We start from the raw sequence: 16,273 nt of genomic DNA on the forward strand, positions 1-16,273 counted from the left end.
CACAGTCGTGGCTTTCAAATAAAAGACTGAACCAAGCTCAAGCAGCACAACCTCAATGCCACATGCAATCAACAGTAGCACTCTTCCTTTGCTTAGAGAGAGCGAGAGAAAGGAAGCAATTCCTTTGCTTGGCTTTTACAGTAACCTTAGGCATGACCCTCAAAGCTAGGTGTGGAAGTGGCTTTACAAGAAATATAGAAAATATCACCCTAAGTAAGCAAAATTACAAAGCAACTAAGTATGTTATATATAGATAGGTAATTTTGTGGCATGGCTTATGAATATGCATACATGTCTAGAGCTGAAAGTTAGTCCACCACAGCTACCACTATGATGAAATGCTGTGGTTTGAACAAGTGCCATTCAAACTTGATATGTTATTGTGCCATCCTCCTTCCATGTCACAACTCATTATTTCCTTATTTACTTTTACTGAGATTTCAATTATATGGGCCCTCCAGGCGCATTTCTGCTGTCGGTGACGCCGTCACCGTGAGCTTCCATATGAAGTCTAAGAGCGATAAAATCATCGTCGCGCACCGTATGCTGTATGTGCGAGTGAAAGCGTGCGATGGTGAGCAGGCGAACGCGGTTCAATCATGGCACTGCCACCTATACTGCCTTTCTACACGAGCTACCCAGTGGTCTGGTTCCCCCAGCTCGAGGCAGACTTCTTCCTACACTGGTTCAGTTAACTGCAGGAAGAGCATGACCTCGTCTTGCTGAGTTGCTGCCCATTAGTCTTGAAAAAGGACTGTCGGGAACAAGGAACCGGATATACGCCGAGCTTAAAGTCTTTCTCGTCACCATGCAGATGTGGCTGGCCCATCAAGCCAGCAGCCACGACGACAACCACAACACCGGACTCTCAGGCACGCTCTACCTTGCATGGAACTATGCCCTCTGTGATGCAAACACCTTGGATGAAGCCAAGGCATAGAAGTCGCACTGCCTCATTAATTCAGTCTCCGTCACATATGCAGTTCAACCCACTGCTTCCCTAGTGTGAGCCTCGTGACACTGCGATCTCCACACCTTCTTTCTTTTGCTGTGTTGCATGCAGCCAAAGGGTCATCTTACAGGGCGTGGCTTGGTTGATATGGGTTATTCCTGTTTATCTGATAGTCCTCTAATATTTATTAAATAGACCTAGAAATAAGTGTTTCAGTTGCAAGTAGTGCGCTCTGCATGTGTATGGGCCTCCTCTTTTGTGTTGCATGAATCATTGCGCTTTCCGACAGCAAGTATCTTATGTGGTTTATTGAAAATAACTTTAGAAAACTTGATCGTGCTTATCAATTTTATCTTTAGAGAAAATTCGTGTCATTTCAATTTGTGTCAATCTTCATCTTGCCTGCAGAAAGTATTGTTGGCTGCCGGGCATGGTTATAATTAAAAATATGCGGCCTCATTATAGCGGTCGCTAGAGGCCCGACCATGGGCCAAGCATATGGTAGGAATTGCTCCTCTGCAACCCACTCGTACCTGCTGGCCCCAAGCTCACAAAACCGACAAATTGTCATAACAATAATTTCTGATGATGGTCACTATGGAACATAAGACTCAACAAGCCTTGCGAAAGTGTGACAATAATAGCTCTGCCTCCACAATGCTGACTGTGACTGACAGCACACATATATATATATAGCGCAAAGAGCTGTGCACACACAAGTAAAAAAAAAAAAACAAGGAAAGGTATTGTGAATTGCTGTTTATGATATTCTAGGCGAAGAACAGAGCTCACCACCGATCCTGGAGAGAAGCTCTCTGGGCTGGCACCCGGCTCCAGCTCTAGTCGGAATGCTGATGACTGGTTGGGGGCCAAGGACTGCACACCATACAGGGTGTGTCCTACAATAGACACCAGTGGAGGTAGGGTGGCAGGAGTGGAAGCAGAGCACAGGGTTCTGTCAGTCACTGTTATTCACACACTAACCTTACTGCAAAATGCTAGTGTATTAAAAAGCTGGGTTGAGGCACTCTAGTATATCGTACTGTTCTAATTTGTAACTTATTTGTGTTACCTCACTCTTGGTCAGTGCCCCAGAGTAGGCACCATAAGCTGTTACCACAGTAGCTGTTGCTCCTGCTACTGCAACTACTACTACTACTACTGCTACTACTACTACTACTACTACTACTACTACTACTACTACTACTACTACTACTACTACTACTACTACTTCTACTACTACTTCTACTACTTCTACTACTACTTCTACTACTACTACTAGTTCTACTACTACTACTTCTACTACTACTTCTACTTCTACTACTACTACTAGTATTACTGCTGCTCTACAATAACTACTGTAAAGGTGTTTGTTAGTCACCAAGGTTTCGGCCAACCAACAGAGCAGGGCAAGGACTATCAGCACAAGCGGCGTTCCCCGAGCAAAGCGCTGGAGAGATTGACCTACTAGAAAGTGCTGGAGAGGATGACCCAGTATGGCGTTCCTCTTCTTTACTACGATTACCCCTGGGAATGAAACGGGAGCCATCCGGTGACCTAAGATCTTCTCACTATGAGTGGATCATTGTATGGCTTGAGGTGCTCGACGTTCATTCATTCATTCATTCTTTATTTACAACATATTTTATTTCATCTATTATTTCATCCACTGTGATATCGTCAATCACCATATTATTCACCACTGATTGGATAGACTACGTACATTCGGTGACTTGAAGTTTGTTTGCTAGTTGCGGTCCTATATTTACAGTATACTCGTTAAATTCGTCAAATGTTTCCTGGTCAAGTACATCTGGTAATATACGCTGCTCTGAACAAAGTCCTACTGCACCTGTTACAATATTCCAAATTTTACCTGTGTTGCCCTGAGCATTAACGAAAAGAGAAGAGTGGTATTCTTGTTTTCTTTTACGCAGCAGAGACACCGACAGATTCCTGAAACACTTAGACTGGCTTAGATAATAATCATTGGTTTTAGCATGTTTCCACTTCTCATGTCATTTTACTTTCTCCTTCAGTATGTGTAGGATGTCGTGAGTCATCCATGCACATATAGGTGTAACATATCAACTCGAGGAATTGTGTGTGGTGCTCTGCAAGGCAGCACTCTGGACAACTCTAAAGAAGTTTGTATATTCTTTAGGTCGGTATCATAGGTATCAAAGAAGTTTACTTGCTGCAAGTTCTCGCGAACTACTAATCGATAGCCAATCTTTTTCTGCGGTTCATGACCAGATATGTTTGCAGTTATCTTTCCTTGAATTTAACCGCAACAAATATGGGTATGTGATCGTCTATTGGATCTAGGTAAGTTCCAGCCCGTCTGTCACATGTGATGTTTGTAAGCGCATGGTCTATTAAAGTACTAGAACTGCCTGTGATACGCGTTGGCTCTGCTATAAGATTGCATATGTTATATGACTGTAGAAATAGGGTGTAATTGTTAGTTTCACCAGAAACACCTATATTAAGGTCTCCTACAATTACTCCTACAACACGTCTCCTACAACACAGTTGCATTGTTTAGAGGTTAAGATTTCTATAATTAATTCTAGTTTCTCAATAAAAATTTAAACAGCAGAACTGGGAGGCCGGTACACCACACCGACTGTTATACCACACTCAATATTTACAAAAAGTGCCTCGAGTGTAGCGTCACTGATAGTAAGGGCAGGAAGAACTTTAAAGGCGATACTTTCTTTTATAAAGAAGGCAACACCACTACCTCGTGCCCTTGAAACCCTTGGCAGAGAGGAAAGTTTGTAGCCTGGCATAAATGGCGATTCTTTATCCTTGAGCCAGGTTTCCGCAATAGCGATCAAGTCGAAAAGAAAAGTGTGGGATGGGTAAGCACTCATTAAGTTAAGATTTTTTTGTATACTGCACACATTGCAATGAAAAACTCAGAACACATCTTGGTGTTATATTAATTGATCAACTTGATCCAAACTAAAAGTCATGGTGAAACAGAAGGACAACAAGAAGATATGAACAGAAAAAAAGAAACTATACAATTTGAGCCAGGTCACTCTCACTTTCAATTCTCAACACAGTTGAGGTTTCTATCTTCCTCATGAGGATCTTTCCTTGCCTGATGAGCAAAGCGCTGGAGAGACTGACCTACTAGAAAGTGCTGGAGAGGATGGCCCAGTACGACGTTCCTCTTCTTTACTACAATTACCCCTGGGAAAGAAACAGGAGCCATCCGGCGACCTAAGATCTCCTCGCTATGAGTGGATCATTGTATGGCTTGAGGCGCTCGACGTTGACAATGTCTCGTCCACAACAGCGCATGTGTGAAAACGGTTCAATGGGTTCAATCATGTAATTGACAGGAGATGCGCATTCGACAATTTGGTAGGGCCCTTCATACTTGGGTAGTAGTTTTGAAGAGGGACCAGGTGCAGCGGAAGAAACCGAGCGCCACACAAGGGCACCACGAAGGAAGGCGGGCACTGAAGTGGTTGCACCGCAACTGCTCTTCTAGTGCTCTTGGTCATTGGAGGTAAAGGCCTGTGTGAGATCGCGGCACTCTTCAGCATGTCTTGCCGTGCCAGAAATGCAGGGAAAACACAGGGAATCGGGGGCTGTCGGGTCGTAGTGGTGCAAAATTAGCAGAGCCATTAGCAAATGATGGAACTTTGTGAAAACCTCGTCGCACTCGGTCGACCCTGAAATGAGGGGCCCGTTGCTTCTAAGTAGCTTTGCTCAGGGGCGATATGATGGTGGCAAAAGTGCGAACAATGCGTCTGAAGTAAGTACAGAGACCTATGAAACGTTTGCTGGAGAGATTGACCCAGTAGAAAGCGCTGAAGAGGATGGCCTACCATAGCATTTCTCTTCTTCGCTACACTCCACGACAATCTTCGCTAGAGTATTCTTCGCTTCCAGCAGTCCATAGACATCTCCTGTCGTCCTTGTTACGGAGAAAGATGGTTTGGTGTGGTTCTGTTTGGACTATCGGCAGCTCAACAAGATTACTCGCAAGGGCGTCTGCAAGGTGCCAAATTTTTTTCATCTCTACTACTACTGAATTTGCTATCACTGCTAATACAGTAAAACCTCGTTAAACCGTACCCGCTTAAACAGTAGTTTCGTTTTAAAAGTAGTAAAGTCAAATCCCCGACTCAGCGGCCATTGAACATAACGTGTTTCGTATCCGCATAAACCGTACCAGCTTACTGCGTACGCATCGGTTAAAACGTAGCGTTTGAACTTTTCGTCGCGCAAATACGGCGCTGCGCCGTCTCCATCGGGCGGCCCGGCAGAACAGCATGCCTCAGAGATCGGAACAACGGCCTCCAAGCGCCCTGTGCGTTTGCGCGTGAAGCCACATCAACATCAACATCATTTCGACGCGGTGCCAGAGAGCGTTATGGCGTCGTGCAAGCGAGGACTCGCGTCGTTCCGAAGCTTGGATAAAAAAGACGCCGGGTGCTCAGCATAGAAGAAAAATTAGACATCGTCTGTGCTATCGAACGTGACACGAATAAGTCGGCGCTGACACGCAACAGGGATCTGCTGTTGACTACAGTGTGTGGCATTTGGAATGCGAAGAAGTTGCTCGGCAGCGCTGCTGCGACCGCGAAGATATGTCGGCTACGAGGTTCGACTTTTCGCATTCGTTGCCTTTGTTGTTGCCGAAGTGTCGACTAGCGACAGTGACGAGGACGACACGGAAAGCGATAGCACGGGCGATTCAGGCCCGACAGTGGCATAAGCTGCGCGTTTCAGCCTCATGAATGCAATCGTCGCGACGACAATAGGGGCGCGATAACGTAACTCTATTCCAGATGAAAATTATTCCAAACTCCGGCACCCGTAATGAAAAAGGCGCCCCCGGGACTTCTGCAGCACTACTGCGCACGTGCACGGTGAATACGTAACATCAACGAGGAATCTGCCATGCGAGTGTTTGCCGAGAAGAGGGGGCTGGCTGAAAAGCTGGCACGCACCTTCAGTAAGTTTGAGGCCGCTGTCGTCGGCGTGCTAGGCCGCCGCGGCATCAGACGAAAATAACGCTTTTGTCGCGCGAAGTGAATAAATACTGCATGTTTTTTCCCCTTTCATCGCACTCTCTGAGTTCCGTTTTCGACAGGTAAGTGGGCGATCTCATGCTATTCGGTTAAACAGTACTACCGTTTAGTACGTACCTTTCCCGAGCTCCGGCCAACTACGGTTTAACGAGGTTTCACTGTACTTCTGCTGCTACCGGTTGCATCTGGGCTGGCCGCACCCATCACTTGTCTACTGTCGTCATCGTCGTAATCATCATTATATTTTAGGTCCACTGGAGGACGAAGGGCTCTCCCTGCGATCTCCAATTACTCCTGTCCTGTGCCAACCGATTTCAACTAGTGCCTATGAATTTCCTAATTTTATCGCCTCGCCTAGTCTTCTGCCGTTTTCGACTGCGCTTCCCTTTTCTTGGTACCCCTTCTGTAACCCTAATGGTCCAACGGTTATCTAACCGGCGCATTACATGTCCTGCCCAGCTCCATTTCTTTCTCTTATTGTTGATTAGAATATCGGCTATACCCGTTAGCTCTCTGATCGAAACCGCTCTCTCTCTGTCTCTTAATGTTATGCCTAGCATTCTTCATTCCATCGCCATTTGCACGCTCTTTAACTTGTTCTCAAGCTTCTTTGTCAGTCTCCAAGTCTCTGCCCCATATGTCAGCACCGGTAAAATGCACTGATTGTATACTTTCCTTTTCAATGATGATGGTAACCTTCCAGTCAGGAGCTCACGATGTCTACCACATGCGATTCAACCCATTTTTATACTTCTGTGAATTTCCTTCTCATGGTGAGGGCTCCCTGTGATTAGCTGACCTAGGCAAAAGTACTCCTTCACAGACCCTAGAGGCTGACTTGCGATCTTGAACTCTTGTTCCCTTGCTGGGCTGTTTATCAGTATCTTTCTCTTGTGCATATTAATCCTCAGCCCCACTCTTACACTCTCCCTGTTAAGGTCCTCAAGCATTTGTTGTAACTAGTCCGCAGTGTTGCTGAATAGAACAATATCAGCGGCAAACCGAAGGTTGATGAGGTATTTTGCCGTCGATCCTGACTTTTAAACCTTCCCAGTTTAATAGCTTGAATACTCCTTCCAAGCACGCTGTGAATAGCATTGGAGAGATTGTGTCTCCTTGTCCGACCCATTTCTTTATAGGTATCTTCCTATTTTTCTTGTGTAGAATTATGGTGGCTGTGGAATCTCTGTAGTTATTTTCCACGGTATTTATGTAAGGGGTCTGTACTCCTTGATTACGCAATGCCTCTATGACTGCTGGTATCTCTACTGAATCAAATGCTTTTTCGTTATCTATGAAAGCCATATAGAGAGCCTGCCTGTACTCTGCGGATTTCTCTATTACCTGATTAATGACATGGATGTGATCCATTGTAAAGTATCCCTTCCTGAAGCCAGCCCGTTCCCTTGGCTGACTAAAGTCCACTGTTGCGCTTATTTTATTGCAAATTATCTTGGTGAATATTTTATGTAATACTGGGAGTAAGCTAATGGGCCTATAATTTTTCAATTCTTTAACATCTCCCTTTTCGTGGATTAGTCTAATGTTTGCATTCTTCCAATTTTCTGGGACCCTTGAAGTCGATATACGATATACACTTCGTATAGAGAGCCGCCAGTTTTTCAAGCATTATGTCTCCTTCATCTTTGATTAAATTGGCTGTTATTCCATCTTCTTTTGCTGCTTTTCCCCGTTTCATGTCTTGCAAGGCCCTTCTGACCTCATCGCTAGTTATAGGAGGAATTTCTGCAGCCTGTTCAATACTGCTTCGAATGGAGGTGTCGTGGCTCCTCTGGGGATATATCCTCTGGGGATATATCTGTACAGGTCAGTACAGAATTCTTCCGCTGCTTTTGCTATACCTTCTGAGATTGTTGATGATATTACCCTGCTTATCTTTCAGTGAATACATCTTGGTTTGTCCTATGCCAAGTTTCCTTCTCACTGATTTCAGGCTGCGTCCATTTCTTACAGCTTTTTCAGTCTTTGTCACATTATAATCTTGAATATCTCTTATTTTCGCCTTGTTGATTAGTTCTGACAGTTGGGCAAATTCTATTTGATCTATTAAGTTGGACACTTTCAGTCTTTGTCTTTTCTTTATTAGGTCCTTTGTTATTTGGGAGAGCTTGCCTGCTGGTGCCTTGCCTCCCACCTGAACTGCTGCCTCTGAAGCCAGCCTAGTTACGGTTTCATTCATTACGTCTATGTCACCTTCATCTCTCTGTTCTAAGGCTGCATATTTGTGTGCAAGTACCAGCCTGAATTTGTCTGCTTTTACCCTTACTGCCCATAGGTTGACCTGTTTCTTCTTGATCAATTTTGCTCTTTCTCTCTTCAAATTGAGGCGAATCCTAGCCCTCACTAACCTATGATCACTGCAACTACCAATTAGTTGCCAATTGCCTGTTCACCCATCTGCTTTTACCCTACCTATCACTTGTACATCCTGCACTATGCTGGGATCAACGGAAAGCACGAAGTCAATTTCATTTCTTGTTTCACCATTAGGGCTTCTTGAGGTCCACTTTCTGTTGCTACGCTTCCTGAAAAAGGTGCTCATTATTCTCAGCTTATTCCTTTCTGCGAATTCTACCCGCACCTCTCTAGCGTTCCTAGAATCAGCGCTGTAGTTGCCAATTGCCTGTCCACCCATCTGCTTTTTCCCCACTTATTCATTGAAGTCGCCCATTACTACTGTATACTGAGTTTGCACTTTTCTCATTGTTCATTCAAGATCTTCATAAAACTGATCTACTTCCTTATCATCGTGACTGGATGTGGGGGCGTAGGCTTGTATTACCTTTAATCTATACCTCTTATTATGTTTGATTACTACTGCTGGTACCCTCTCATTAATGCTGTAGAATTTGTCAATGTTGCCCGCTATGTCCTTATGGATTAGGAATCCTACACCGTATTGCTTTTTATCTGGGAGACCTCTATAGCAGAGGTCATGGCCATTATTCAGCACTACATAAGCCTCACCAGTTCATCTAATCTCACTAAGGCCAATGATATCCCAAACAATGTCTGAGAGTTCCTCAAAGAGTCCTGCTAAGCTAGCCTCACTAGACAGAGTTCGGGTGTTAAAGGTTGCCAAGGTCAGTTTCCATTGGCTCTGTTTAACGAATGTGGCCAAGATTGCCTTACGTGGAGACCTCCACAAGCTACAGCTTATTTTTAAAAACGAGCAGACAGACTGGCCTAGGAATGTTACTGTGTGACCTACCTCTGGCCGCAATGCCATACACGCGCTGCAGGGGCTCCCCATAGGCAAGCACGAGGTCACCCAGGTCGCGACCCGGTCGTGGACCTCGCGCGCCCGCCCAGTAGCAGAGCACCCGGCGCCGCTCGCGGTCCGCTACACACACCACATTCATGGTGGGCACGTAGGTCACGCCGTGTGGGACCAGCATACGCTCTGCGACATCAAGAACAAAAGACCTCAATGCTTCTATACAGAATGCACTGAAGAATAGAAAAAACAGATAAACTGAAGGTGCATACTAAAGGAACGCTGAAGACAAGCACTGAATAAACGTGCCAGGTGTTTCTTTTTTAGCTTAACAGAACTTTAAATATTGCCTGTGGCAGAGAGCACAATTCTAATCCCTGAACCGTACTACTCAAAAAGGTGGACAGTGGGTCCACGAGAAATCAAAATGTACATTTGACTCATTAACAAGGTATCACTAATTAGGATTTTACTAATTATTTTATGCCACTATTGCAGTTAATGAATAGTAGCCAGAGGGCTTGGAAGGCATATCGACTGGGAAGAAATTCTGAGGATGACACTGGTTTTGAGATATGCACTGTCAAACTTGCAGTAGTAGTGCAGTGTTATTCCACTTACATTTAATGTTTTAATTATGTCAAGTGATGTACACATGCGTAATTGTACAGCTCTTAACAATGTGAAGATGTACATAATCATCATCTGTAACCATCCCATGTAACATAAAAACTTCATCTTTACAACCTGTGGTGTACATTTCGCTTCAGAAAATTACCATGGCTTGTGGGCGCCCTTTTACGAACAAGCAACAGTGCTTTGCATTACACAGTGTTCCACTGGAGTTGTGGCTGCATAATTTTTTTCTTAACCAAACACAGTTTGAAGAATTGAAGCAAAAATGTAACTGGAATGCCAGTGCATTTTGTCACGCAATTTCGAAGTGAATGTCTTGAAACTGGTGTCATCCTGACAATTCATTCTAAGTGCATACAACTTGCAAACTTTCTGGATACAATTTGTACCTAGCCTGCAACATTTGCCATGAAGTAATTACTAGAAAAACTTAATTAGTGCATTTTTACAATTAGTTGATTACAATTAGATTAGAATTAGTTTGTATCCACCTCTTCGAGCAATCCACATCAAGGAATAGAACTGTAGTAGCAGCCATAGTTTATTTCTCAAAACATTCTGTTAGCATTAAAATAAAACGCCATATATTATGCAGGACTACGCTTCTAGAAACATCACAATGTTTGTTTCATGCCAATAAAAGACTTTAGTGCAGAGGAAATTGTGCACAGAGTGGATGCGCAATTGTTCGACAATTCAAATCGGTTGCAACAAACAGGCTCTATTGACATGGTTGCACTGGTGAACTTGTAGGTCATGGTCATGGTCTGGTGGGTGCTACCACCAGATCTTAGCCGGAGGTCCACACACAAAGGGCGCTGCGTTCCCACAAGTTCCTAGCAGGTTGCCCGAGGACAAGAACATACCGGAGCAAATATATTCGCCACAGGATGAGGCATGCGTCTGCTGCGGCAAAAATCCGGAGACAACTCAGTACATCCTCATCGAACGCGAAGGTATTCCCCAGCGAAACCCTCAGGTGATGTCCACCTTCCAGAAGTGCTGGGATTCGAAGCAAATGGACGCTTTAACCGGTCAGCAGTTCAGATGAGCAAGAGATGGTTAGAGTATTGGTGGAAAAGAAGCAGGGAAGAGATTGATAGGACCGGATCCGTTACAGGCATAGGTAGCGGTACAAGGTAGAGAAAGAAGTTTTAAGGAAGTAAGGAGAGACGAAAGAGAGATAGGCAAAATGCTGGGCTTGTAAGCATGTATAGATTACCTAATTAGCTCAAGCAGGCTAGGTGACAATATGTCACCGCTCTGTTTTAATGATGATGCCTATAAATCATCATCATCATCATCATCATCATCATCATCATCATCATCATCATCATCATCATCAAGTGTCTACCTAACATAGTGCCAATATGACAGTGAATAGACAGCACCAGTAAGTTCTCCCCTAGAAAGATCAAATAAAATTGAGCTAACAGCACCTTATTTGACATCAAAATACAATGTAATTTTTCACTATCAGTGATTGACTACTATTAACCAAATAACATACGCTACATTCTGGGCATGTGATATACAGCTTCAGAGTGGTGGGTTCGATCCAGTTCTACAGTGACAATCTTGTAGCTCACAGAAGCTCTGTTCTAGGTAAGTGTGTTACTTCGGCACCTTTAAACCCTAATTTATCAATTTATCTATACTTAAACATATTTGAGTTTTTAAAGGTCATGGATATGCTTACATCTGTGGTATAACTCTGGGCTGGTTAGGCATGCCATTACATTTTCAAAGCAGCGGTACTTGACAATACTTCCAGCAGATAACGGAGAATGATTTGTTGGCTTTACAGCAGCAGAATTTAGCAGTTGAGCCCTTGAGGTTACATCTTCTGTGTTCTTTCATTGACGCAATGCATCCTTAAAGCTAATCATATACTCAAGGCAAATTAACTCACATCCGAATTAGGCTGAGTTGAATGTGAATCACAGATGGGAACAACTGAAGCACACACTGCTTTCATCAAGTAGAGGGATTCCAGAGACAAGAAAATGACAAACATAAGACACAGCTGGTGCCTTGTGGATATACAGTACTGACTCTCACGACTAAATGAAATTCGCTTCATAACTGGCAAATTGTAGTCAACCATTGATAGTAAAAAAAGTTGATTACATTGAATTTCATGTTATTGTTTCATCAGTCTTATTGTTACACAAAACCTCACCTGCACTACCTTCTCATGCAGCCATATTGGTGCTATTTGTGGGAGTGCAATGCCCTTTCTCTGCAAGCCCTTTACTCAAATTAGCCAGCAACAGCCGACAGAGCATAACCCATAATATCACCAGTGCAGCCATGCAGATATAACATGCTGTTGCAAGCCCTTTAAAGTGTGGAAGCCACATTTGCGTGGCTTCTTCAGTCACAGTTCTCTCTGCATCTGAGTCACCTTAGCACTATTTGGCATAAAACAAACAATGCGAATTTTCTTAAAGACTAACATCTAACATTCTTGGTTGATTTAATGCCTGCCTTTGACATGTTCTTTCGAAGACATATGCTGTGACTGAACAAAGCAGCTCAGCAGCTTTATCAGAATCAATAAATGCAAAGCAAGAACTCTCTTTAAGTATGAAAGAGTAGGAAAGCATAAAAACTAAATTGACTTGAATTCTTGCCTGGCTTTTTTTTATATACTGCAGACCCTTGGGTGGACAGTTTCAAAATTACAGACATGATAAAAAACCAACAATGAAAACTGTTTCAATGTTAATGTAATAAGATATAATGCAATACAAATGAATATAGAACAACAACAGAATCTGTTTCTATATTAGTTCAATAATAGCGCTACAATAACAGAGGTATGAAACGGTACAACAGTGCTACTTTAGTGTGGTAACAGAGACTAGGATGCTGCATGGATTTGTTCCGATCTGAAAGAATGCACGAAAAATATGAATATAAGTGTCAGTTCTAGCAAAATGAAGTGTTAGAGAGTTAGCGCGATGGTTGAGTGCTTAAAGTAAGTACTACTACTTTATTTAGACTGGCAGAGGTTCCAATAATGAAGAATGCGAGGTTACCCTGGAGCCCGATGTCAGTGAGGTGGGCACCATCCCGGGTGAATACGGCAATGCGGTGGTTGCAGTAGCCGTCACTAACAAAGATGCGGCCCGAAGGACCCAAGGCAACACCTGTTGGCTTGCAGAAATGGTATCTACCGCCACCTGGTTCGAAGGCGCGGCCCAGCACCAGTGGAGGTCCTGACGACCCGAACCTGAAAACCTGTACAGTCAAATGAAAGGTTTCCTTTCAAGGCTGGAATCCTGCTCAATCAAATCATCGTACGCCATGAAACACTTCAGAATTTTGTTGGTGCCCACCTGTTACAAGCTTCGATTGGCTAGTGGCTGTAAGTTGTGCATTAATGATACAGTGTAATGGCGACGCTGATAAGTTTTTAAAGCATTGATTATCTGTACCAATTAGAATTAATGATAACAACTGCCAGATTGAGGAGCTTATTAGTGAATAAAATAAACATGGTACCATCAATGAAACACCTGCTTTGAGAAGGCCAGTGGTTATAGTACTCTGCTCTTGAGTGTGAGGTTGTGGGTTCAATTACCGACCATGGTGGACACATTCCGATGGGAGCAGAAGGCAAAGATCCTCGTGCAATTAGGTCACATTATGAGTGAGGGATGCCGGAGTGAGGAGCTCTGGAATAACTTTGACAGCCTGTGTTTCTTCAGTGTGCACCCAAACCTTGGTAACTGCAACAAGTAGCATTCAAGAATATTTCAGAAGAAATGAACATACAGGAAACTTGTGCATAACATTTTGTGCCATAACATAACCAACATGACACTGCTTGGAATTACTCGACTTTCATCATTGTCAGTGGGCTCTCATGAGGCCAAATACCATGAGACAAGCTGCACCCCCTCCATGGGTTTGAGGAAGGGTGGAAGCGTGCACTGTTTCCAAGAATAAACTGCTGGGCAGATCCCCCAATCTGTTTTTTATTTTATGGGTATTTGTGTACATGTACTAAACCTAGAATGATGGGTGTAACATTAAGGGATAAGAAAAGAGCAGACTGGGTGAGGGAACAAACGCGAGTTAATGACATCTTAGTTGAAATCAAAAAAAAGAAATGGGCATGGGCAGGACATGTAATGAGGAGGGAAGATAACCGATGGTCATTAATGGTTACGGACTGGATTCCAAGGGAAGGGAAGTGTAGCAGGGGGCGGCAGAGAGTTAGGTGGGCGGATGAGATTAAGAAGTTTGCAGGGACAACATGGCCACAATTAGTACATGACCGGGGTAGTTGGAGAAGTATGGCATAGGCCTTTGCCCTGCAGTGGGCGCAACCAGGTTGATGATGATGATGACTAGCTTTTGGAGTATTAGCCAGCGCCACTTATGACCATGGTGGCAGATGTGGAACCTGCTTGCAATCACAGGAGCCATCAGCCTTGTGGATTTCTGCACAATTCGTTCTGTCATTAAGTGTTTCTGTGCTTCAAGTAGTCAGTTGGATCATTCGACCTTGCAGCTGCTGCGTACGTACTAGCTGCTCCCTGGTTACCAGTTGGCAGAGTAACTGCGCTGAAAAGGCAGTGGTATGAGGTCCAATTCCTGGACCGGAATTAATTTTTGTCACTCGGAAAGCTATCTATTCAAAGAGCCCATGTGGGTTTCTTCACACTTCAGCTCCATGCTACACAATCTGGTCAATGCCCACTTTCCCGTGATTATTCTTCATTCTTGGAATAAATTGAGAGAGTACAAAACAAACATTGACAGGAAAGGGATCAGCACAAGCATTCTGCTGTCCATGGCTTTCTTACTGTACTGTCCGTGTTTTCTTTGTGTGTTACTTTAATTTATGCCGTATCATGAACCAACTTGCTCGACAACGCGTTTTGTTAAACCTTCATCTACCATGCAAGTTTCTGCAGAGTCAGTTTTCTTGTGCAGAAGTGGACTCTCACCTGATGTAACGCCACATCTGTTGTCCACACGTTGTCGTCTGAGTCGACGTGAATGCTGTGTGGCATGTAGAACCTGCGTGCATGGTGGTACGGATAGCATTTTAGGGACTGGGTCGTGCTGCAACAACCGATACCTACAGTATTGAAAGCAGTCCTCCCGGGAGTAGGAATTGATATAATATGAATTCTTGCATGCTGCATGCTCTCGTGTCTCATTGGCATGAATTGAAATATGAAAACTTTTGTTCAGAATTTCACACAGCATGCACACATTATGTTTTCTGTCAGTTGAATATTACGTCACTTTATTTTTTACTGTCTCACGGTCAGGATATGTTCCACAACATGTTTCCAGTGGCCAAGGCATGACAACAACATGAGCAACAATAGGGCGAAAATGTTAATAAAGTGCATGAAAACATGCACAAAATTCTATGTGTTAATTGCTTTGTTCTATTGCTGGTTGTATTATTGCCACACCTCAGCGTCTAAAAATGTGTTGAACCACATTACTGCTGCTGTTTTCGCAATGTAGTAGTGAAAATTCATTTTATTCTCCTCAGTGTAACCTTTCACAATACAGAAAACCAATTTATACAATCAGTACAATCAACAAGACTGAAGCTTCACAGGTGAAGCTTGTATCAAATTTATGTGTGATACCAGCTAAATGAAAGATGCAAAATCAAGTTAATTCACGAGGATTAATGCCCAAAATTAACGCCCTGAGAGAGATTCTGCATTGGGAATCTCAGTATTAATTATGACCACCTAGCATTACATTTAAAATGAGAACCTAAATATATGTACATGAATGTTTTTGCGTTCTGCCTCAATTGGAACGTGGCTGCCATGGCCAGGGTTTGTGACCTTGTTCCGAGCCTGTGACCTTGTCCCGAGCAGCAGCAGTGAAATATCATCCCAGACGGATAAATGGTTCATTACAAGCAAAACGAGACACTGCATGGACTAGTCTGATTCCTCATTTTTGTCCCTTTGTGGGATCTGTACCTGTAAATGGCCTAAATGGATATGGTGAGACAGAGTATAGCTCCTCTAGGCACCTACTTATTCTGTTCATTGAAAACTTAGTTTCACCACCTTTCTCATGTCTCCAGAATCATAAAAAGCACACAGCTGCACAAGGAGTATAGAATTTTGAATTCTTCAGCGAGTTTTTGTCAAGCTTCTTGCAGAATGTGGCCTTGATGTGAAAACTCTCTACAGGAACGTCAGGCATGAGAACACCAACTATATCATGTCTAGCATGCTTCAAAAGGACATCTTGGGTAAGCAGCGAAACAGACACGGACAAGAGCAAAGGGAATGACGGGACAGGCACTGGACGTGCAAAGGTAAGGAAAAAAGGTTACTGCAACAATTGTCTTTTGGTGTCAGTCACATGTGATGAATTAAATTTTCTGTT

General features: G+C 43.5%; 1 protein-coding gene across 1 annotated transcript in view; it reads right to left on the minus strand.

The window, feature by feature from the left end:
- LOC142560853 (peptidyl-alpha-hydroxyglycine alpha-amidating lyase 1-like) overlaps nucleotides 1-16,273 on the minus strand; it is a 33,583-nt gene that overhangs the window by 6,459 nt on the left and 10,851 nt on the right. The window contains exons 4-7 of the mRNA XM_075673258.1: nucleotides 14,848-14,920; nucleotides 12,928-13,129; nucleotides 9,242-9,433; nucleotides 1,745-1,851 (exon numbers count right to left, since the gene is read on the minus strand). Of these exons, the coding sequence (XP_075529373.1) occupies nucleotides 1,745-1,851; nucleotides 9,242-9,433; nucleotides 12,928-13,129; nucleotides 14,848-14,920 (574 nt within the window). The remainder of the gene's footprint in view (nucleotides 1-1,744; nucleotides 1,852-9,241; nucleotides 9,434-12,927; nucleotides 13,130-14,847; nucleotides 14,921-16,273) is intronic.

This window comes from Dermacentor variabilis, chromosome 10 (genome assembly GCF_050947875.1).
Source record: "Dermacentor variabilis isolate Ectoservices chromosome 10, ASM5094787v1, whole genome shotgun sequence".
In the NCBI taxonomy this organism is placed as follows: domain Eukaryota; kingdom Metazoa; phylum Arthropoda; class Arachnida; order Ixodida; family Ixodidae; genus Dermacentor; species Dermacentor variabilis.